At 41.1% G+C, this 22,275-nt stretch overlaps 1 protein-coding gene across 4 annotated transcripts in view; it reads left to right on the forward strand.

The window, feature by feature from the left end:
- The window catches only part of CEP192 (centrosomal protein 192), a 73,926-nt gene that overhangs the window by 13,099 nt on the left and 38,552 nt on the right, over positions 1-22,275 (forward strand). For all 4 annotated transcript variants that reach the window (XM_070361837.1, XM_005892370.3, XM_070361839.1 and 1 more), the window contains 12 exons: positions 2,500-2,860; positions 3,289-3,432; positions 4,545-4,609; positions 5,180-5,389; positions 7,259-7,385; positions 8,509-8,627; positions 11,184-12,015; positions 12,117-12,243; positions 17,491-17,662; positions 18,470-19,385; positions 20,008-20,156; positions 21,745-21,975. In XM_070361837.1, the coding sequence (XP_070217938.1) occupies positions 2,500-2,860; positions 3,289-3,432; positions 4,545-4,609; positions 5,180-5,389; positions 7,259-7,385; positions 8,509-8,627; positions 11,184-12,015; positions 12,117-12,243; positions 17,491-17,662; positions 18,470-19,385; positions 20,008-20,156; positions 21,745-21,975 (3,453 nt within the window). The remainder of the gene's footprint in view (positions 1-2,499; positions 2,861-3,288; positions 3,433-4,544; positions 4,610-5,179; positions 5,390-7,258; positions 7,386-8,508; positions 8,628-11,183; positions 12,016-12,116; positions 12,244-17,490; positions 17,663-18,469; positions 19,386-20,007; positions 20,157-21,744; positions 21,976-22,275) is intronic.

Here is a 22,275-nt window from a genome sequence, read left to right on the forward strand (position 1 = left end):
TCTTTGGTTTTAGATCCAGGCTTTGATCGGGGGTCACACTTGTATTTGGTTGCCGTGACATGGATGTCTTTCATGTCATTAAACTTTTTGTAAAGTTTAGTTCTGTTGTTTTGTAAAATGATCCATATGCTAGATATATGTGACTGCTTTCCCCTCCTGATTAAACATACCCGCTGTGTGAACAATTGAAACATAGAGGGCAGTGCTGTGTACTTGGATTACATCCTCAGGAAAGGCCTGTCGTTCCATTTGTTTCCTGTTGGTGGTGCTCTTTGACCATCTTGATGAATGTGGTGTTCGATTCCTCCTCCTCCTTTGTTATCAGGAGGTGGTCTGTGGGATTTCGTGTTCTTTCTTTGCATCCTCCTGAAACCCTGTCTCCTGAGAGACCTTTGGATTGCTTTTATTTTTTTTCCTGTCTCACATTTCCTTACTCTCAAGTTTTCCTGGGTTACAGTGTCCAAGTACAGAGACCTCTGTTTTTGTGTTTAGGTGTACAAGCTGTCAGAGGAGCTGTAATGACCCCCTGCCTTTGTTGTTGTTTTTTTTTAACTAGTGACTTTCAGTTGCAATGAGGGGTTGCTCTGCTCCATTAGAAGCCCTGACCTGGAATGGGTTGCCAACCAGTGGCTTTGCTCCAGGTTTCCTCCCTGTGCCGTCCTGTCCTCCTCTGCATGCCACTGTCAGTCACAGTCCCATAGGTGGTAACTTTGCCCTGTTAGCCTGAAGAGCATTCTTTCTTCAGCATTGTTTTCAGGTGCTTTGTGGAGGAGACAGCTGGTTTCCTGCATTCTGGTTCTTTTTCATCTTTGCTAGTATTCTATATGAAAAATAGTTTTAAATGTCAGTTCTTTGTCTCCTTTGTCTCTCCGCCCTCCCCCCATTGGAATATTCATATTTTAACTTGCTTTTTTAAACTTCCTATGTTGAGATACTTTGATCATTGTGCACTTTTTTTTTTTTTTTTGACGTGAACAACAGATGCATATCTCCTCACAGTTCTGGAGGTGGGGAGTCCGGATCCAGGTGTGAGCAGGGTGGGCTCCTGTGGCTTCTCTCCTTGGAGATGGCAGCTTCTCCTATGACCTCACTGGGTCTCCCTTTCTTGGTCCTCTTGTATTTCAGGCTTTTGGTAGTTTTTCAGGTGTTTATGATAGTTTCCTAGGGCTGCCAGAACAGATTACCAAAGTTTTGTAACTTCAAACAACAGAAATTTACTTGCTCACAGTTCTAAAATGTTGACAGGGCCAAGTGCCCCCCAGTCTCCTTCCTGCCTCTTGCAGCCTCTGTGGGCCTGGTGTCCTTAGTTCATGGCCACATCGCTCCACTGCCTGCTCCATCTTCACATGGCCTGTCCCTGTCTTTCTGTTCCCTCTGAGGTCTCCTCCTCCTTTCTCTTGTAAGGACACCGCTTGTGGGGTTTAAGGCCCACCCCAAATTCAGGATGTTCTCGTCTCAAGATCTTCAGCTTAGTTGCATTTGCAAAGACCCTATTTCTGAATAAGGCCACAGTTTGCAGGTACCACCTGGGCATAAGACTTGGACACATCTTTTCAAAGAGACAGAGTTTAACCCACAAAAGTGTTCCACTAAGAAGTTATTATTCACTGAAGAATATAAAACTGTCTATCTGTATTTTCTCCTATTGCTTTTACATCTAAATCTTTAAGTCATTTGGAGTTTATTTTGAGATAAAGTGGAGATTGTTTATTTTTTGTATAAAAATTTGTTGGAAAATCACCAAGTTAATAAGTGATTTCACTAGAATTTAAATGTATGACCATATTTCAAAGTCAGTATCTTATCTTTTATATAGAACTATCTCTGTGTAGTATTCTGACTTTGAAAAGCCTTATCTGTGAAGCTGTTTTTATTGTTAAACATCTCATAGCAGAGAAGCCTATTAAAGGCTTCGCTGGCACTTGATAGTTAGCAGTGGCTGAATATCTGAGAAGAGTGTTGTGGGCACACAATTCCCTTTCAGCAGCTATTATTCTAGGAAAGAGTGTGGAGTGCCATTTGGGAAGGACTGTTGGAGAGTGTGTTTTCGAGGCCATGGCTTAATCTGCTGTGTCTAATGCAATTGTTCTTGGACTCCTGATGGTCATTTGTTGTTTTTGCTATTTTACTCCTATTAAATGTGATTCATTTATGTTTTCAATGTCTGTTAATCATATTAATTATTTGAGTCTAGCCACACTGATGGGCTTCCTATCCTTTTAGATAGGGTAGGAAGGTAGTTACAAGAGTTACACTTCTAAAAATCCTGAACTATAGTGAGCACCTTGGCCATACTTTTGGTATCCAAGTCTGTTGGTGTATATTTGCCATTGATTTGGTAAATTCTTTACGATTGGTTCACATACAGTCTAGAAGAATACTGTGTAGTCCGTTCCTTTCTAGAATAAATATTTCATGTCATCTGCGTGACTTTTTTTTTTTTTGAAAGAAGTTATGAAAAACAAAACTTATTTCTGGTCTATTATTTACTTTTTAAAGGAAAGTGGAAGAGCAGAAGTTCTGGTGAAGTCTCTTAGGACTCCTAATACAAAACTTAACCCCGTTGACTTTAATGACACAAATGCCAGTAAAGATGATTTTGATTTGATGGATTCTCTAAAGCTAGAGGAAGTGTCTCCTCATCAAAATAAGCATTTGACGTCAGACTCAGAAACTGTTTTGCCTGTGGATAGATTTTTAGACACTGAAACGCCTCAAGTGTCCATTCAAACAAATGTGGATGTAGCATCTTTGAAGCCTGTTAGTGACAATGCATTTAATTCCACTGATGCTCCGTGGTCACCCACCAGTGAAAGGCAAACCTGTGAATGTTACGAGTTGGTTGGAAAGACCAAGGACCGTGAGTGGGCCTTTGTTTCTTTTTTCTTTTTAAATAAAAATAAGAAATATATAAAATACTTATACACATTTTGAATATACTGTATTTCCAAGTGGAACTTGTGTAATCTTTCGTATTAAAGTATATACATGTTCTGTGGATTTAAAAATGGTGTACTTATTCACAGATCTGGTGGAACAGTGCCTTTGTCAGTGTTTGTCATCTTCTCCTTCCTCCCTCATCCTCTGTGATGGAGTTTACTGGGACTAAGGCTGGCGATTTCACCATCAGAGAGAGGCTTTCCTTTTGGGGAAATGGGTTTCCTAATTTTGGGCAGATTTCAATACCATTGATAACTAAGATAAGTCAGCTAAATGAAATTATATAAGAATATCATATCATTTTGCTTGTTGTGTGTCATTGGATGTGTTTGGAATTCTCTTTTCTAGAAGCGGACCCACCACAGAGTGTGGTCTATCAGGATGAGGAGGGCAGATGGGTCACTGATCTCGCCTATTACACACCTTTTGATAAAGAACAAGATTTCAATGTGTCTCTCAGTAATGAACTGAGTGAAGACTTCCGATCTGGCTGTAAGTGTTCTGATAGCCTCTGCTTTTAACTGTTTTCATTGTTTCTGACGGTCTTCTGAGGTTAGTCTGTCATCCTGGTGGGCCACATCAAATCCCTTTTGGAGGATGTGCTTAGCTCCTCGTTTGTTTCTTTAGGAACAGGGGCTCACGTCCATCATTGCTTATCACTGGGACTGAGCCAAGCCTTCCCTAATCGAGGACAGCAAGTCACTTTAGCACCTGTGCGTTGCAGTTAGTACACCTTAGGCTTTACTTTCTCACTTTATAAATTGTCTTGAACAAAAGAACTACTCTGATAGAAGTTACAAAAGCGAATCCATTTTAGAATAAAAGTTCATAATGTAGAAATGAGAGAAAAGTGACGAGAAAGATAAATGAGATCTCAGAGGATGAGAGCATTAGGAACCTCGGTCAGGTTTGTTAATTCTAATGCCTTAGGCAGGGTCATTTACTGTCCAGTCTGTCTGTCCCCTTCCCCATCGTGTTACACCTGGCCCTCTGCTCACTCACCTGGCCTTGTGGCCTTGGCCTAGAGATGGAGGGCTGTGTGCCCATTGGTTTCCTAAGGTGAATTGAGTTGCTCAGTTGAAACGTTGAGGAACAGACACTGGTCCCTGTTTGCCCAGGCTGTGGGGTTTACTGGGATGTGGGATTTTGCCTTTCAAAAACTGGGGCAATCCTGGGTGTTGGGACGAATAGGTAGTTCATACTGTGATGAATTTATAGAGGGGCTTTGCAGTCTGATGGTTCCAGATGAAATTCCATGCATATCACGGGCAGCTGCTATAAGTCTCGTGTGCCAGATCTGCAAGGCTGAAATTAATGTGAATCTTATAAAAAGCTTACATTGTAGAGCCCTGTTAGTAAGTTAGGGCAAGTTAGTACCTGATGAAATCAGTTGCAGTAGGGGGTTCATTACGAAAAGTTGCAGAACCATGTACTCTTAGGTGCTTAAGGCAGATGTGTCATCAGTTCATTGATGGAAGCTTTCACATACTTCTTTCAGTTTTATTTCTTTACTATTTCATTTTCCTAATTAGCTAAGTTTTATTTATATGCTAATATTTAATTGCACATTAGTATAATATAATTATGTAAACTTCTTTTTTAAGCTGATGCATTGGATTTGATTGCACAAGATGAAGAAGAATTTAATAAAGAGCATCAGTTTATGCAGGTTTGTATTTTATTGACATTAACAACAGTTCAGAATTTTTCTTGTATTTAAATGTAGGTAAAATGTTCATTTCTTTCTGAGAATACATAGTGAGAATACATAGATACATACTATAGAATTACATCTTGATATTCCTTATATTTAGATAGTTTCTGCCTTTTCCTTCATATACTTAATTATTAATTGAAAAATAAATGGCCTACTGAAATAATGGTTATTAATTCACTTAAAACTGCCTTAATAGGTTTCAAAGATAATTCCAGTTTTTAATCATGTTTTAAACTGAGGTAGTGCTATTTGTTTTTATTTGAAGATACATTCCTTTCTAAAGATTTGTATCAATGACAATCAGTATTTGATTAAGCAGTATATTAAAGCAATGTGTATTGTATGTTACTCAAGTATTAAAAATTTCTTCTGGACTTCATTACATTTCTTAGCTGCTTAAGCTTGAATTTGTCCAAACTTTTAAAAAATTTAAGTGCTTAAATTTCCTTAGTTAAATTAGTATTTTATGTGTTAGAAAAACAGAAGGCTTGCTGTAGAAATGAAATGATAACTTCTTCCTAGGAAGAAAATATAGATGCCCAGAACATGTCTGTTGCCCTTGGAGATACATCATGGGGAACTTCGGTCAACTGTGGTCTACTGAGGAGATCACTGAGTGCGTCAGATGTGGACAGAGATGATGCCAGTTACTTACGTCTGTCTTTAGGGGAGTTCTTTGCTCAAAGGTCTGAAGCTCTCGGTTGCCTTGGTGGTGGTTACAATGTGAAAAGAGTAAGTACCATGTATATTGGGAGTGGTAAATGCACCAGCCCTTATGTACTGAATGCAGTGACAGTGTAGCCAAATCATAGTGTCTTTAAAGCAGAGACAATAGGGGTGTGGTGGGATGGTGGGAAAAGGTTTCGATTTTTGGTGGTCGTACCCTTGCTCCAGTCCTACCTCTGTCTTTTAACTAGTTCTGTGTCATGGAACAATGTATGTAACTCCTCTGTGCCTTAATTTTCCGATTTCTGGGATGGAATACTGTCTTACAGGGTTTGTGGGTTACTGTGCTGGTGCACTACGGTGTTCAGCACAGCTTCACATGTGTCAAGTACTTGATGTTTGTTGCTGTTATGTCTTTGGTTGTGGGAAGAATTCAGAGATTCATTAATTTTTAAACCTCTGGTCTAAAAACATGTTTTGAAATATAGTAGTGTTTTGGTTTAGTAAGATGTATGTGTAAAAAGTTTTAAATGCCAGTGGTAGTGGTAAGTTGTATGAGGCAGGAGGGGAAGCTGTGTGCGTCTCTAGGGTCAGGGTGGTGTCTGAGGAGGGGCGCTGTGCTGGTGCCTGACAGTTTGGGGAGTAGGCGGTGTGTTCTCAGTGAAGGTCTGGAGGTGCCAAGTGGAGCTTGAGCGGCACATTTGAGGAGCAGAGAGCAGGCAAACAGCTCCTGTGAGTGGGGCAGCAGGCGGATGGCTGGTGGAAGTAGACAAGGGCCAGGTCATGAGGGGCCCTCGCAGGGGTTGGGGGCATCTCACGGGGACAGGGAGGCAGGGAGTAGTTTTCAGGCCCAGATGTGAGATGAGCTGGAGGCAGGAGTCTCCTAAGCCCCAGAGGAGGATCAGTGGGCAGAGACTGAGCCACATAGGAGGTGCCACGAAGGTCGGGGAATAGGATGGCAGTAGGAAACAGAAGAGTCTAGGGCGTGGGAGTGCCTCTGGAGAATTCCGTGTTGGGACTTGGTGCTGCCATAGTGAGTGTATGCTAAACCTGAGCTTCATTGAGAGTGTAACAGCGAGTTAGAACACTGCTGATTTACAGAAAAATTTGAACTATCTGTGCAGTGAATTAAAAAATGAGAGTAAATACTTAGGCAGATATTTCTTCCTGGATCGATTGGTTTTGACATTATGAGAGAAATTGAAGAGTAACTCAGTTCCTCTCTGAACAGCTGGACAAAACACCAGGTACTAGAAAGATGTAGCTATCACTTTGTGTTAGTTGTGAAATGTTGCTTGGTTCAAGTTGCTGGATCAAAGGAAGGTATCCCCAAGTGAAGATCAGTTGAAAATTGAGTGCCTTTAGTGAATTTGCATTTCAGGTCTGTTCTGTGAGAGCTCTGGAAAGAAGCTGGATGGGGAATTCCCTGCCCCTGAGCAAGGTCCTTGAACGCAGACCTTCTGAGTGCTCATCCAAGGCAGTAGGAACATGCCTAATCTTAATACAGGTTTTCAGGGACCTATTTATTGTGTAAAATAAAATACCCTTCTAAGTACTATAAGTTCCAGGAAGGCAGAAAATTTTATCTTTTTTCTTACTGATATGTCACTGATGATTACTAACAGTGCCTAACAGATAGTAGGTGCTCAATAATAATTGCCAAGGGAACAGTGTCGTTTCTGGGTTGTTTTCATTTGGATTTCTTAGTAAGGGCAAATTATTTGGCAGTATTCATTCTGATAATTACAGATAGCTAGCAGTAAGGAAATGTCCTGTCTAGACTTGTAATGTTCATTTCTAGCAACTTACATTTAAATGGAAAATCAGAATTACTTTGTTGAAATCCATTTAACTAGGTTACAAGTATTAGGATAAAATAGTCTAGGATTTCTCAGAGGAGTTGAACATAAAATAATTCACATATTTATTTTGTAGCCATCGTTTGGTTATTTTATTAGATCACCAGAGAAAAGAGAACCTATTGCCCTAATAAGAAAATCAGACCTATCAAGAAGTAATTTGGGAAAAGAAGTGGCTGATCTTAACCATGGTCTTTTTTCAGGTAATGGATTAAATGAAATTTTTAGTAAACTTTTCATTTAACCTGTAAATTATTGGTTGTGTGATCATGTTCTTATGAGGAAGAAAGTATTTGAATTTTTTGAGTATTAGTTACCGATTTGATTTTTATACAACTTCACATTGCCTTTTCAGTTTAAAGCTGAAACAACTCAGCCAAAATTCACCTAAATCCTTCTGTTAAAAACGAAAGTGAATGGAATATAATTTGTGCAGGTGATCGACTGGCTTAATTTTGGCATGTTAAACTACTGAGTTAATGAATTATAACTTACTATATGTATTATTTAGGTAGACTTTAAAAGAAGAGTTTTCAGATTTGGGCCGTCGTAGTATAAATATGATAAATATCTCTGAGAATTAAAAGCCAGACTTCCATGATTAATATACAATTATCATACAGCTGCTTTTTGCTAATATAATGCCTAGTGTATTATATTATGAAATGGTATAAAATGTGCTTTAGTCCTTAAAGAGCTTATATTCCAGAGGCTGGGGAGTGGGGTGGGGTGGTGGGATAAAGAGGCTGTATATAGTATTGACTTTCTGTTATTATAAAGAGTTACTCATTTTTAAATTCAACTTGCATATTCATGAAATGTTTCAAAGTGGAAAGTATTAAATGAAGTTGTCAGTATTTTGCAAGGAAGAGATTAAAATCCACAATCTTCTTCAAAATTTAGACTTTGAAGAATCCAGCTAAATGAACAATGATATGGTTCTTTGTCCTAGTGACTGTAGGACAAAGAAAATTTAAACAGTTTTTATGAGGCTGACTGATATTTGGTATATAAAGATTTCTTCCTTGTCAATTACATTTAGTGGTCATTACCCATGGATTGGGCTTCCCTTGTGGCTCAGCTGGTAAAGAATCTGCTTGCAATGTGGGAGACCTGGGTTCCATCTATTGGTTGGGAGGATCCCCTGGAGAAGGGAAAAGCAACCCACTCCAGTATTCTGGTCTGGAGAATTCCATGGACTGTATAGTCCACGGGGTTGCAAAGAGTCGGACATGACTGGGCGACTTTCACCTCACACTTCATTGCATGGATTGTCTCTGTGACATAGTTTATGGATGTAAATTGAGTATTATATATTTTCTACAGGAGATTTAAAGGCACAGCTAAGTGAAGGATCAGTTACACTTCAGGCTGAAGAACTGGAGAGTATTTCACAAGTGGATGAAAATGATGTGACATTAACTGCCAATAAAGGAAAAGCAGAGGTATTTTAAGCTTTTCATGAGGGAGAGCTAAAACCCATGTTCTCATAATTCTTTACAAGATCAAGATAAGGTCACATGTAAAAATGCATAACTTTTTTTTTTTACTCAATTTTATTACAAGTATCATTTAAAAATTATCAGTGTATAGTAAATGTACAAAAGAGTTTATAAAACATAAACTTAGTGAGTTATCAAAACTTATATACCCATGTACACCCAAGGTCAAGAAAGAGAACATTGTCAGCAGCCCAGGAGCCATGTTTTTGTCTCTTCTGAAGACTGCTTCCTCCTGTCTGACCTCTAACACTGTCACCTGTTCATCTCTTTTTGAACTTTATATGTAAGAAATCATGTATGTAGCATATATTTTTTCTTTTTTTTTTTCACTTACGTTTGTAAGATTCAACTATAATAAGTATAGTAGATAATTTTCATTGCTGTATAGTATTTTACCATGAATATTTTGCCATCGATATATCTACTCTACTGTTGATGGATATTTGAAATCTTTCTTATATCAGTATGACACTGTTAAATAGTGTAGTTTTATAATAAAAGTATGTTGGCTATTTTCTTATTGTTTTGTTCAAGTCACTAAGTCATGTCCAACTCTTTGTGACCCCATGGACTGTAGCACATGAGGCTTCCCTATCCACTGTCTCCCAGAGTTTGCTCAAATTCATGTCCATGTTGGGGTTTTTTGGTTTTCCCTATCTCTTCCTTAACATTAAAAGTATCATAAAACATTCAGTTTACTTTATTCCAGTCTTATAATTGCCTGTTGTTTATATTTATTTCTCTTTGTAAACCCCATAAGAGGTTATGATGATGTTGATGGTGATTACTATTATTACATACAACCAATGTGTATCTCTGACCTTCCATTTAAGATTAATTTTCTTTTGCCTGAAGAATACCCTTACAATTTTGTTTTGTGAGGGACTACTGGTAATGAATACTCTGTTTTGTCAGTCTGAAGATATCTTTACCTTTATGTTTGTTAACAAGTATGTTAAACTTTGAGTATTTTTTTCTTTTATATTTTTTCTGTTCTGTTGTGTTTTCTGTTACTTTCTCTTGCATTCTGAATTATTTTTTTCAGACTTCTCTTCCAAGTCTGATTCTTTTTTCAGTTGTGTCTAAGTTGTGAAACCTGTCCTTTGGGTTCTTGATTTGTTATTGTGTTTTTTAATTATAGAATTTACATTTAGTTCTTTCTTGATAATTTCTCGTCTTCTGTTGAGTTGTCAGTGTCATTGTTGTTTTTCTTAAATATGTATGTATGTATTTGGTTATGGCACATGGGATCTTTTTAGTTGCAGCACACAGGATCTAGTTCCCCAACCAGGGATCAAGCATGGGCCCCCTGCCCTGGGAATGTAGCCACTGGACCACAGGGAAGTCCCTTAATGTTACTTTTTATTTCCTTAAGTATGTTTTAGGTTTTGTTAGATTTGATGTTTTAGATGTGTTTTAGACTCAGAGTCCATTGTCTGCATTCTGCAGTTCTCTTTTTCTGGAATGTGGGACGCATTACCTTGGAGCACTGTGAGTAGATTTTTAAAGGAAAAGTTGGTGAAATATTTGAGTCCATGGGAGATACCTTCCAGACAGGATTTTTACTTGCTTCTGAGTGAGGAACCCCAGCAGTTTTAGGTTGCTTTAATTTGGTTCCTGGGATCGAGCTGTTCAGAGCTAAGCCACCTTTACTCCTCGAGTGTAGCCCTCTGTGGTCTTGTCCTAAAGTGTGGATGTTCACTGTGATCACCACCTCTCCCTTATCATTGTCAGACTCTGAACCTGATTTTTGTACTCTTACTCCCTTAAGAGCCACTTTTCTGAGCTTCTTTTTTAAAAATTATTTTCTTAGCTTCATAAGCTTCCTGACGTAGACCCCTCTTGAAGCAGCAGAGACCCTGAGTAATAGCATCCCCAGGACTGGGCTCACCCCTCTGGGATTCTCTCTTCTCTTGGATTTTGGCCCCATAATTTTTCATTCCATTTTTTTAGCTGTCTAGTACCTTCTCAGAATTGTTTTTGAACATGCTGTGTTGTTCTGATTACTCTCAGCCAGAGTTGGTTTGCATTACTATTCCTGGAGGCTGAAGTCTTAATTAGTATTTAAAAAAATATTAAATAGGTTTATATTGCTTTGTTGTTGGTTCCATTTCATTGTTTTACCCATGGCTTCTGTTTCTGTCTTGCTTATAAATAATTCCAATAGTTGACTGAAATTACCAAGAATATACTTGGAATCACTGTGACTCAATGGCTTCTCAGTTTCAGTAGTTTAATTTTTTTGGTTTACAGTTACTCTCTGATTCAGATTTAGCGTTTAACTCCAGAAGATGTTTTTTGAACAGCTGATGATCGGACCTTGTAAGTAAACTAGTACTCTGCAGTTAAAGTTGATAGCAGCTGTTTTTTTTCATTGGGAGATTCAACTGGTATACTATTAATTTCTTGCTGCTGTTAGATCTTATGTAGCACTTACAAATAAAGATTAAACTAATATGTGCATGTGCATGGAACTGATGTGAACTTTCTGATCTCTAGGACACTTTCCTTGTCAGCAGCAAACCTCAGAGACATACAGACGAGCTGCCCAGCGAGAGTGACTCTGTGCTGAGGATAAGCACCATTGCTTCTGCCATCGCGGAAGCGTCAGTGAGCGCTGACCCTCTCCAGCTTGCCACCATGATCAAAGCACTTTCAAATAAAACCCGAGAGAAGACTTGTCAGGAGGATGGTAAACAAAGGCACTATTCTGCTGTGTCTCATTTCTTACCTAATGATCTGGAAAAAAGTAATGGATCCAGCACATTTGATATGGAGAGATACCTTAAGAAAACAGACATTAGTCAGTATGAAGGTGGGCTGGACAACTTTTCAAGAGCTGGTGTGTCTGGTATTTGGGATTTATCTTTGTCCAAAGAGCGGACTACACACGACATCCATGTGGTGGACCTGGGTGCTACTAGCATAAGCGTAAGGGAGCCAGAGGTAGGCACTGCAGCCGGTTTTTATGGTGAAAGTGGAGACAGCGTGGATCAGGCATCGTTGAGAACAATTAGCTCTTCAAATTCAGTTCTTACAAATGTGGGCGAGAGAGAGGGTACAGCAGTTGATGTGAAGACACATTCCATTGACCATAAATCCCCAGATTCTGGTGATGGTGAAAAAGCTGCCTCCGTACCCATTCCAGCCCCTGATAGTTGCTCCGTCATTGGGAACCCCAGAGTAGCATCTCTCTGGCTGTCAGAAGAGTGTAAAGGCCTACAGGAGAGTAGAGACTACCAGAGGCAAAATGAGTGCATTGGTGAGACAAGTAACAGTGAAAAGCACGTGGCTTTTGAAAACCATTCAATAATCTCACCTAAACGTGTTGGTAAGTGTCACAGTAATTGGTCACACTCAAGAAATTGCATGGAATGTTTTGTTTTGTTTTTTTTTTCTGTGTCCTCATTGGAAAATACATCTTTCTGATAGATTTGAAAAGTCCCTCTCCTGAGCACGGTGGACAAGGCTCGGAGAACGGCGAGGACAGCTTCAGACCTTCCACTTCTCCACTGAGTCATTCTTCTCCTAGTGAAATTTCAGGAACTAGTTTATCAGGGTAGGTGCTTAATTTTTTTTTTTGTAATAAAAATACATGCTCAGTATAGGAAAATTGGAATGAAATGTAAAGAAAGCTAGTCACTGTAGGTTCATCATTCAGACCTAACAATTATATTTTGTGAGTTTCTTTCAAGCCATATTTCTTTGCAAATTTTCATACTCTGCTGTTTTCACTTACAATAATTTAAAAGAAAATTAATGTTATAAACTGCATAATGGATCTGTCATGGTTTATTTGGTGCTTTTGGTAGATATTGGGGATGCTGGATTTTTTTTTTTTTTGCCATTTTAATGATATTGAGATAACAACTTTCCTCATAAAATTTTTCTCTGTGTTGTAACTGATTTCCTCAGAAGTAAAATTACCAAGTCAGGAATAAGAGTATTTTCAGGCTTTCCAGATTGGCAACCTGTTTTCTAAAAGGATCTTACTGACTTGCTCTTATATCTGTGTGTGATGAAGGTATGCAATTCACTGTTTCTTATCAGCATTTTAAATAACTTAATTTTGGATTTATTTTTTTATCTTAACAGTGTTTGTGCTCTTAATACTAATGAGTTTGGTAGGTGCTTTTTCAAAGGTTAGGATAAGAATGCTAATATTTTACATGTTTGAACACAGTCTATAGATTAACTTAATCTTCAAGTTATAGACACTTTTTAATTTTTCAAAAATGATATAAGTCAACATTGCTTCAAAAGTTTACACATATATATGTATGTGTGTGTTTCCATGGAACTTTGAACAGTTTAAATATAGTGCTTTATCAGATGTGTCTATGTGTATTTATGTATAGGTGTGTAGGTAGATGTGTTACAGGATAAATTCTTAGAAATGATTGTTGGGACAAAGAGTATATTGGTTTATGTTCCTATTTAAATCAGTGCAACCCCTCCCTAGAGGTTGTGTTGGTTTAGTTTTCCACCAGCAATTTAGGGAAGAGCCTGCTTTTCTACAACCTCACCAACAGAACGCTTATTGAACTTTTTATTGTCAACAGTCTGATAGATGAAAAAAATACTATTTCAGTGTAACTTTAAATGATGAGCATTTTTTGTGTTTTATGTCAAATACTTATTTGTGTTTGTTGCCTTCATGGACTATTAGTCTTTCTTGTCTCCATTTCTTGGATCCCTGGATGTATTAAAGAGAGTGAATAGCCCTTTGTGACATGAATTGTACAGTTTCTAGTCTTTAGAAAGTTTTTCCTCTCTTGTACTTTTTGCTCTTGTGAATTCTTAGCTCCAGCTTACCCAGACTGTTTCCCAAGATATATAAAATCCAGGAACAGCTTGGGCAGCATTTAGTAGGTAAAACTTGGATATCAAATGTAATTTCAGTTTGTTTGAAAATACCAAATATTCATGATAATTTCACTGCTTAGGTAAAATTTCCAGCTTACTAAAATCTTTCCTTAAAGAAACATATAAAAGATCTTTTATAAAGCCATCAAAGAAAGAATTCTTACATTTAATAAAGTGAACTTTCTATATGGCAGTAGTTTTTGCCTCACAATTGACATGATTTTTTTGTAAGCTTTATGCTAAAGATGCTTTCGAGCCTAATGAGATCTTTTGAGTCTAGTAACTTCGTTGGGCTGTGTCTCTGTGTTGACTTCACAGCCACCTTGCAGCGCCTTGTCATGCAGTGCCCCTTTAGTATTTGGAGTCGAGCTTCCTTTTATCAGGAAGGTTTATTATTATTATTATTATTTTAGTTGTTAAAATATTGGTCCTGACCAAATTTTGCTCAACTTCTGCATTTATTTTCTCTTTAATCCTTTTTTTTTTTTTTTTTTCATTTTTTTCCCCCTTTTTTGAGGAACTTGTTAGAGCCAAAGGAAGTTGCAAAGCTAGTATAGAGAGAGCCTGTGTCCTTCCCCAGCTTCCCTAGTTCTTGCACGGAATCACCACCAGGAACTTGTACTGGGCATGATGTGTGGCTAGAATTGTGCCATTTTATCACAGGTGTGAATGTGTGTAACCACCTCCACAGTTCGAGACACAGAGCTTTTCCATCACAATAGTAACGCTTCTTTCTTAATTTCTTTTTCATTTTGTTTGCATTTCACATTTCTGCTTTCTAGATTCCTTTCAGTATTCTCTTTATTGTTTCTTAACTCCTGTGTATTTTCCAATATTATCTTATTTTCTATGGTTTTTATATTTTTAAATTGTATATACAGGCATTTAATAAAAACTAAGTGCCATATAAAGACTTATTATGATTTTTTTCCCTTCACCGTGCCCTTTACTGCATGATCAGAGACAAAATGCCGGGCTGGCTGCTCTTACACTTGGACCCACCTGTTTTTATCTTGTGTGCCTAAGAAAATACACTCATTCTTTAAGTGTAGGAAACATACCTTAGGGAGATGCTAAATTTTCTCATGAACTTGGCATGTGGTCAGATACTTTGACAACAGCATTGTTGCCCTTTCTAAAGTGGCCATGGGTTTGGTGAGCTTCCTCCTCTCTGAGGGTCAGCCACCTGCATCCCCACCGCTCATCCAGGGCCAGATGGCAGGCTTGGTGGGAAAGAAGGTGGTCACAGCAGGTTCTGAGGTTCATTCTGCTGTCACTTGTCCTCCTTGCTGCTGCCATGCTCTGCGGGTGGGCATGCCACGTCCTCCTGTCCTTTCTGCTGCAGGACAGCCCTTCCTGCCAAGGCCGAACTTCTGGCTCCAGTTTATCTGCCTGCTGTTGCGCCTGTGCTTTTCCTGTCATCAGTGTAAGTGTACATGTCTGTGTCTTGTAGTTGCTTTTCTTGGATGGTGCTCCCTGTGCATGGTGGTCTCTCCCTTTGTTCAGTTCAGTTCCATTGCTCAGTTGTTGTGTGACTCTTTGCGACCCCATGGACTGCCACATGCCAGGCTTCCCTGTCCATCATCAACTCCTGCAGCTTGCTCAAACTCATGTCCCATCGAGTCAGTGATACCATCCAACCATCTCATCCTCTGTCCCCTTCTCCTGCCCTCAATCTTTCCCAGCATCAGGGTCTTTTCCAGTGAGTCAGTTCTTCTCATCTGGTGGCCAAAGTATTGGAGCTTCAGCTTCAACATCAGTCCTTCCAATGAATATTCAGGATTGATTTCCTTTAGGATGGACTGATTTGATCTCCTTGCAGGCCAAGGGACTCTCAGGAATCTTCAACACCACGGTTCAAAAACATCAGTTCTTCGGCGCTCAGCTTTCTTTATGGACCAACTCTCACATCTATACATGACTGCTGGAAAAACTATAGTGACTAGGCAGAACTTTGTTGGCAAAGTAATGTCTCTGCTTTTTAATATGCTGTCTAGATTGGTCATAGCTTTTCTTCCAAGGAGCAGACGTCTTTTAATTTCATGGCTGCATTTACTCTTCTCCCCTGAGGAGAGTTCATTTCCTGTTTCCTGTGACCTGTTCCTCCTGAGATGCCCAGAGCTGGGACTGCCTTTCGGGGCATCCCCACCTGTTTCTTTCTCCTCATCTTCATATCTCTGCCTTCTCCTTGTATCATGGAGTAGCCTAGCCGTTCAAGTGTTTACTCAGCGTTACTGATTTTCTGCTGTACCAACTATGCTTTTCATGGCTGCCAGTATGAACATTCATTTTGTATTCATTTCTTTTTATTGAAATCCTGCTTGTACTTTTTTACTGTAAAATGGCTTTCGTGTTTTTAGTCTTTTTTTTCTTGTTCTTCCAACTCATATTCATTAAGTTTCTTAACATTCACGGTGAAATGTCGGTCAGAACATTGATCTGTTGAGCAGCCACATCTTTCTGGTGAGAGTGCGTTGTCTGCTGACCATGCTGCTTGCCAGCACTTCTGCTGCTGGTCTTTAGTGTCCACTCACCTTCTGGCAGGAACATTGCTGCCTTGAGTCTCTGTGTGGCTGGCACCAGTCTGGCATCCTGAATTGCTCTCCTTTTGTTTCTGTGTGTTCTTACAGTTCAGTTCTCATTGCTTGAGGTAATAAAAGCCTCAGTGCTTCTGTTCCTTTTGACCAGAGGAGCTAGATTCAGCATGCGCTACAGTACCCAGAACTCTTCTTCCTGCCACCCCATGTTGTCTGTGTGAGTATGACTGTGTGTGCGTTTGTGCACATGTGTGTGCATGTGCATATAGAACCCACGCAGGTGCGTGTGATTCAGTGCTAAAGTGGGCCTGAAGCAAGTTGATTAGTATTTTGTTTGCATTGGTTAGAGATTCACTAGTGTTGGGTCAGTACTGTCTTGATTTGGTCCTTGTAAAAATCCAGAATTCAAAATAGGGTTTTCTCTCTGTATCCATTGCCCACCTGAGTATTCAGACTTTGTGGGGGAAAAAGAAGAGGGGGGAGTAAAATTCAGTCCAATTAATTACGGACTTGAAGCTAAGTGGAGGAGTTTGCAGGGGTGCAGCAGCTGTTTGCAAAGATAGCTTTGATGGTGTTTCCCACCCAGTGTGTCTCCTACCCCTCCTCAAGAGGAAGCCTGGTCCCTCCTCTGTCAGGCTGGCCTGGCTCTGTGCTGGGGATTGATGGAATGTGGAACGTGTATGTGGGATCTTACTATTTATTGCTTACTTTTTTTTTTAAACTTAATATATCCTGAACATCTTTCTGAGCCAGTTGGTAGTATTCAGCTGCATGATTTTAAACAGTTGCCCAGTGTTTTATTGTATGTCTGTACCCTAACTGCCATAGCCTCCTTCTCCTATAAGATGCCCTGCTTTAGTAGTGATAGTGATGTTCCTCAGGACTCATCTCTTGATGTATAGCCCCTGAGTACAGGGGTTTGGTTGTGCCTGCTTGATGATCAGCCAGGAGCTGGGCCCTTTATCTCCCCACCATGGTGCAGCTCTGCCCATTTCTGTGTACTCATCCACGAGATTCTTGTTTTTGCTTTGCTCTTTGGGGCAGGAGTTGCCGAGTTCTCTGTTTATTGGTCTATATCAGGTCTTCATTAACTGTTGAATGAAAAGCTAACACTGTTAAGGGATTTTATATGGAATTTATTAATGAAACTGCCACGGCTTTTTTTTTTAGTAGCTTACCAGATACTTCATTCAATGGGACTATACTTCACAGATTTAGATAAGGGTAAGAAGGTGTAATCAAGGGTAAGAAGAATGAATCCAGGGTTGAGTTGTATATGGCAACTAGGACAGACGGAAGTGAAGGTTGATGGGGTTGTAGGCAAGCAGGAAGGGCTTTCTGCCATGTAGATGATGTTAAGTGAAGGGGTGGACAAGTCCAGACACAGGTATTCTCTCTCCCAGGTGTGCCCTGGAGTCTTTTGGTTCAGCAGCTCAGCCACAGAAGGGCCCCTGTGAGAGGGAGTTGTCCCAGCTGACGTGTCCAGAGGCCAGTGTCAGCAGGCTGACGTACGTTTCTGAGCAGGAGAGCATTAGTCCCTCCATGGCCTCACGTCGTGTCCTTGATGACCGCAAGGTAAGCACTTCTGTCACTTCTTTACTCACACTTACCTCTGAAGTCTTACTGCTATAAGACTCAGACTTGAATTCAGGGCTGACTAATTTTGGTTTCTCTTTTTCCTTTAAAGTAAGTGCGCGTGCGTGCATGCCCACATATTTTGCTCAGACAGCTACTTGTGCTGGGTTGGCACTGCAGGTACACATATTTAGTGTCTGCCCTCAAAAAGCTCTCAGTCTGGTGGAGCACACGAAGACACGCTGTGCAGTGAAGTGCAGTGTGGGAGCTTCAGGAGGTAACGGACAGCCTCAGCTGGTAGCGTGTCCAGCAGAGCTCGATGAGGCCTACCTGGAGTCAGGTGTGGGGAAGAGGGAATCACAGAACACACCTGCATTTGATTCATGGCCACACTGAATTGTATATGTGGTGAGAGGAAGGCAGGCCAGGCCACGATGTCGTAGATGTAAAATTTGGGCGTTTGAGACATTTAATTACTAAACAAAACTACTTGTTTCTGGTTCTGTAATTGGTAAAAACAGGGAATGTGGTGGTGGTGGTTTAGTAGACTGCCAGGCTCCTCTGTCCATGGGATTCTCCAGGCAAGAATACTGGAGCGGGTTGCCAAAAAACAATGAATGCAGATTTTCTAACTCTTAACCCTGCTTTTCACGGCTACAGAAACTACTACCCTTATAGCCTGTTGTTTTTTTTTTAAGAGTCGTGATGTCATGTAGATCTCTGCTCTTTGAGAGTATATCAGCATGGTTTGCATTTGTAATATTCATTTTATCTGTGGGTAATTTCTGAACATTTTCTGTCACGTAGAGTGATATCACCAGTGAGTTGAGCACCACAATTATCCGGGCCAGTCCAGTTCCAGCTCAGGAGCCAGCTGCGGATAAGTTAGGAGAAAAAAGTCCATTTCAAAGTAGAGGAAAAGGAGCATTATCGTATATTATCCAGAAGAACTTGGACACAGAAAAAGTGACTGAAACGACTTCTCTGAGCAGCAGACCTGAAGATGTAAAACTGGACTTTAGCTCCAGTAGACTGCCTTCCTCCAAGAGTGAAGATCGGTCACAGACCAGTGCGACGGGTTTGACCTCAGACCGTGGTGACCTGGAGCAGGTCAGCCTAGCTCTGCGGAGTGAATCCAGCCTCCACCCAGCCACACTGGCCATACCGTGCCTCCCCGTGTCCCGCCAGGCACCTGTGCTCGACGGTGGGCACGTGACTCCTAGAGACACATCAGCTACTGACAGTGAATTCAGTGGCCAGGGTCCTTACCGGACGTCTGTCCCTTCTGTCCCCAGCACCGAGGGCTGCGGCCCTGCACCCATGAGGCAGCACATGCCCCTCACAGGTCCTGCAGTCTCAGTGCACTATCCCCTCCCCGTGGCTCCGTGTGCCCAGCCGCACTCTGGGGCACTGCCTGCAGCCAGCAGTGCCACCCTGCCTCGCTGCCGGGCCTGTGGTGCCACCGCCTGTGGGCTTTCCTGTGGGCTCCCAGGAAGCTGTCACCCTGCCATTGTGGGAGAGCATGTCCAGCACTCAGTGACTGCAGGCCTCTGCCTGGGACAGGATATCGGCTCAGGGTTGATGGCCTCCTCTTCCCTTTGTAACCTGTACTCTGACACCCTCAGTCAGAACCTTCTGAATGCAGCCAAAGTGCTTCCTGTGCAGTCTCTCCATCCAGACTGTGGAATTGAGCCATGGGATTCAGCAGTGGTGTCAGGACTTGGTAAGACCCTTTTACTCTGATGCTGCTTATTGTTGGTTGCTGTTATTTAAAGGTTGAATTATTTTCTCAATTAGGACCTTGAAACTGATTTGTTTCAAGGAAGTAATGATTAGAGTGAATTTCATGTGAGCTTTTTTCTTTATCCTGAATTTGGAACACGACCATATTTCTGTGCAAGGGTCCCTGAGTAGCCCTGCTGCTGCTAAGTCGCTTCAGTCGTATCCGACTCTGTGGGACCCCATAGACGGCAGCCCACTAGGCTCCTCTGTCCCTGGGATTCTCCAGGCAAGATCACTGGAGTGGGTTGCCATTTCCTTCTCCAATGCGTGAAAGTGAAGTCGCTCAGTCGTGCCCGACTCTTAGCGACCGCATGGATGCAGCCTACCAGGCTCCTCCATCCATGGGATTTTCCAGGCAAGAGTACTGGAGTGGGGTGCGATTGCCTTCTCCTGAGTAGCCCTAGAAAAATGTAAAAACTCAGGTAAATCTACTGTCTTTGTCTCTCTGGTTCTGTCTCAGGCTCTGAGCTTGGAGTTCTTTTATTATTTTAATTAAGTTGGGTGTGGTTTTGACTCTGCTTTTTCTCTTTCCTGGGTTTTGACTCTGCTTTTTCTCTTTCCAGGGAGAGTAAGTGTGCCCGAGGAATTAAAGTTTCCTCATGCTTGCTGTGTTGGCATTGCTTCACAAACTTACCTCAGTGTCCTGAACCCCGCTGACCGCTGGCTGCAGGTCAGCATCGGGGTTCTCAGTGTCAGTGTTGACGGTGAAAAGGTGAGCTCCCTGTGTCTTTCTCCTGATTGAGTGGTCACCTTAAGGTTGATCTGGACTTCTTTCCCTACCTCTCCCTTGATGAAGGGAGCTTGTCCCCACCCTGCACTTGACACAGAGGTGTTGTAAGGTGTCTTTATCTTGGTTCTTTTGTTGTAGTACTTCTGATGAAAGTGAAACCTGAGTTTGTTTCTGATATTACCAGGTGTTCCTGTTTATTTATTAACCATGATACTTCATTGTCACTTGTTTATAAAATCATGTAAATGTGCTTTTTGTGCTATCCTTTAAATCCCTGACTGGAGCTCTGAGTTCTGGTCTCTGCTGGTTTTGTTCAATGTGATTGAATATAAATTGCTGCATTTATCCAAAAAACCAAAACAAAACCCCTAAAAGAAACAAGTTACTGTTGGGACCCTATACCTGCTTTTGTTAAGTGAATTTATCTGAATGTGTTCTTACATGATCTTCTTTTTTTTTTTTAATATCTGTTTATTTACTTGGCTGTGTCAGGTCTCCTAACTTGGAATCTTCATTGCATCATGTGGACTCAGTTTCAACACATGAGTTTAGTTGCTTTGAGGCATGTGGGAGCCTAGTTCCTTGACCAGGGATCAAACCCACATGCCTCATATTGCAAGGCAGGCACTCAACCAGTGAACCACCAGGGAGGTCCTTAACATGACCATTTGAAATGCCTGGAAACACAGTTTCAACATGAGAATAGGAGTCTCTCACATGATCCATCACAGCCACTGACTTCTAGACTCTAGACCCTGTGGGCTTCAGCAAGTGGGGAGGATGGGAAGCACTGTCAGCAGCTCCTCACAGACAGATGTTGGTGGGCGGGTTTACTCTTTCCTCTTAGCTCCTAGTGATGACCTTGATTTACCTAATTAATAAGACTGTACTCTCTCTCTTTTTTCCCCGACTCTTCCCCTCTGATCCTGAGGGCAGAGGAAAACAAGTGGCTGGAGAAAGGGTTGAGGGTGAGAGGTGGTGAGAATGGAGGAGCATGTAGGAGGGAATGTTGTCTCTGGAAGTGGGAGTAAAGAAGATTCTCATTTAGGGTGAGGAGGGAGGGGTTTGAATGAGTCAGAATCGTAAACTTGGAGGCCTGACAAGGAACCTTGGAAATGAGTCTGCACACAGCTGCAGAGACCAGGTACCAGGTAACGTCCAGGGTGAGAGGTGGGTCCTAGGGTGATGTCCAGGGCTGAAAGTGCTGCCATTTCCAGCACCCTTTCAAAGAAAGTGGAGGTAAAAATAACTTGAAGTCCTTATGGGAGTTCCCTGGCGGTCCTGTAGTTAGTATTTCGCATTTTCATTGCCTCAGCCTGGGTTTAGTCCTTGGTTGGAAAAGGTCCCACGAGCCATGTGACATAGCCAAAAAAAGAAAAAAAACGTCCTGATAAATTTGACTGGTTTTATTTTTCCAGATATCGAATTGTGAGACATAGGTGTTTTTGTAGAGCTAACGTGTAGATTTGGTAGTTTGACTCTGAAAACAGATCTTAAGCTCATTGTTTTTTCCTCCTGATTTTCAGTGTGAAGTTGTTTCTTAACAGACCACATGTCTCTTCTTTTTAAGGTGGATTTTTCAGCTTATCCTTGTTTAGTTTTCAAGAATAGAGTCATCATAAGACCTCATGCCACAGAAGAGATTAAAGTGCTCTTCATACCGTCTGATCCTGGGATCTTCCGATGTATATTCAGTGTTGCTTCTTGGCCATTCTCAGCCGACGCAGAGACCGTGGCACAGGCGGAAGCCCTGGCCAGCAGGGTTGTCCTCACTGCCATTGCTGAGACTCCCATGATCGAGGTGACTCTCTGTGAGCGGGTCTTTGTCACACCTGGGATTTTAATGAGGCTGTGTAAACTTTAGAAGTAATATTTGGGTAAAATGAATTTGTGGATGACTGCCAGAAAGTTACAATCAAGCTAAACATTGGCTCTTAATATCTTCTTATTCCAAAATTTAAAATTATTTCTGGGAATTCCCTGGTGGTCCAGTGGTCAGGACTCTGTGCTACCGCTGTCAAGGGCATGGGTTCAGTCCCTGGTCAGTGAACTCAGGTCCCACAAGCTGCAGAGCACTGCCAAAAACAAGACACTTGAAATT

This window comes from Bos mutus, chromosome 24 (genome assembly GCF_027580195.1).
Source record: "Bos mutus isolate GX-2022 chromosome 24, NWIPB_WYAK_1.1, whole genome shotgun sequence".
Classification (NCBI taxonomy): Eukaryota; Metazoa; Chordata; class Mammalia; order Artiodactyla; family Bovidae; genus Bos; species Bos mutus.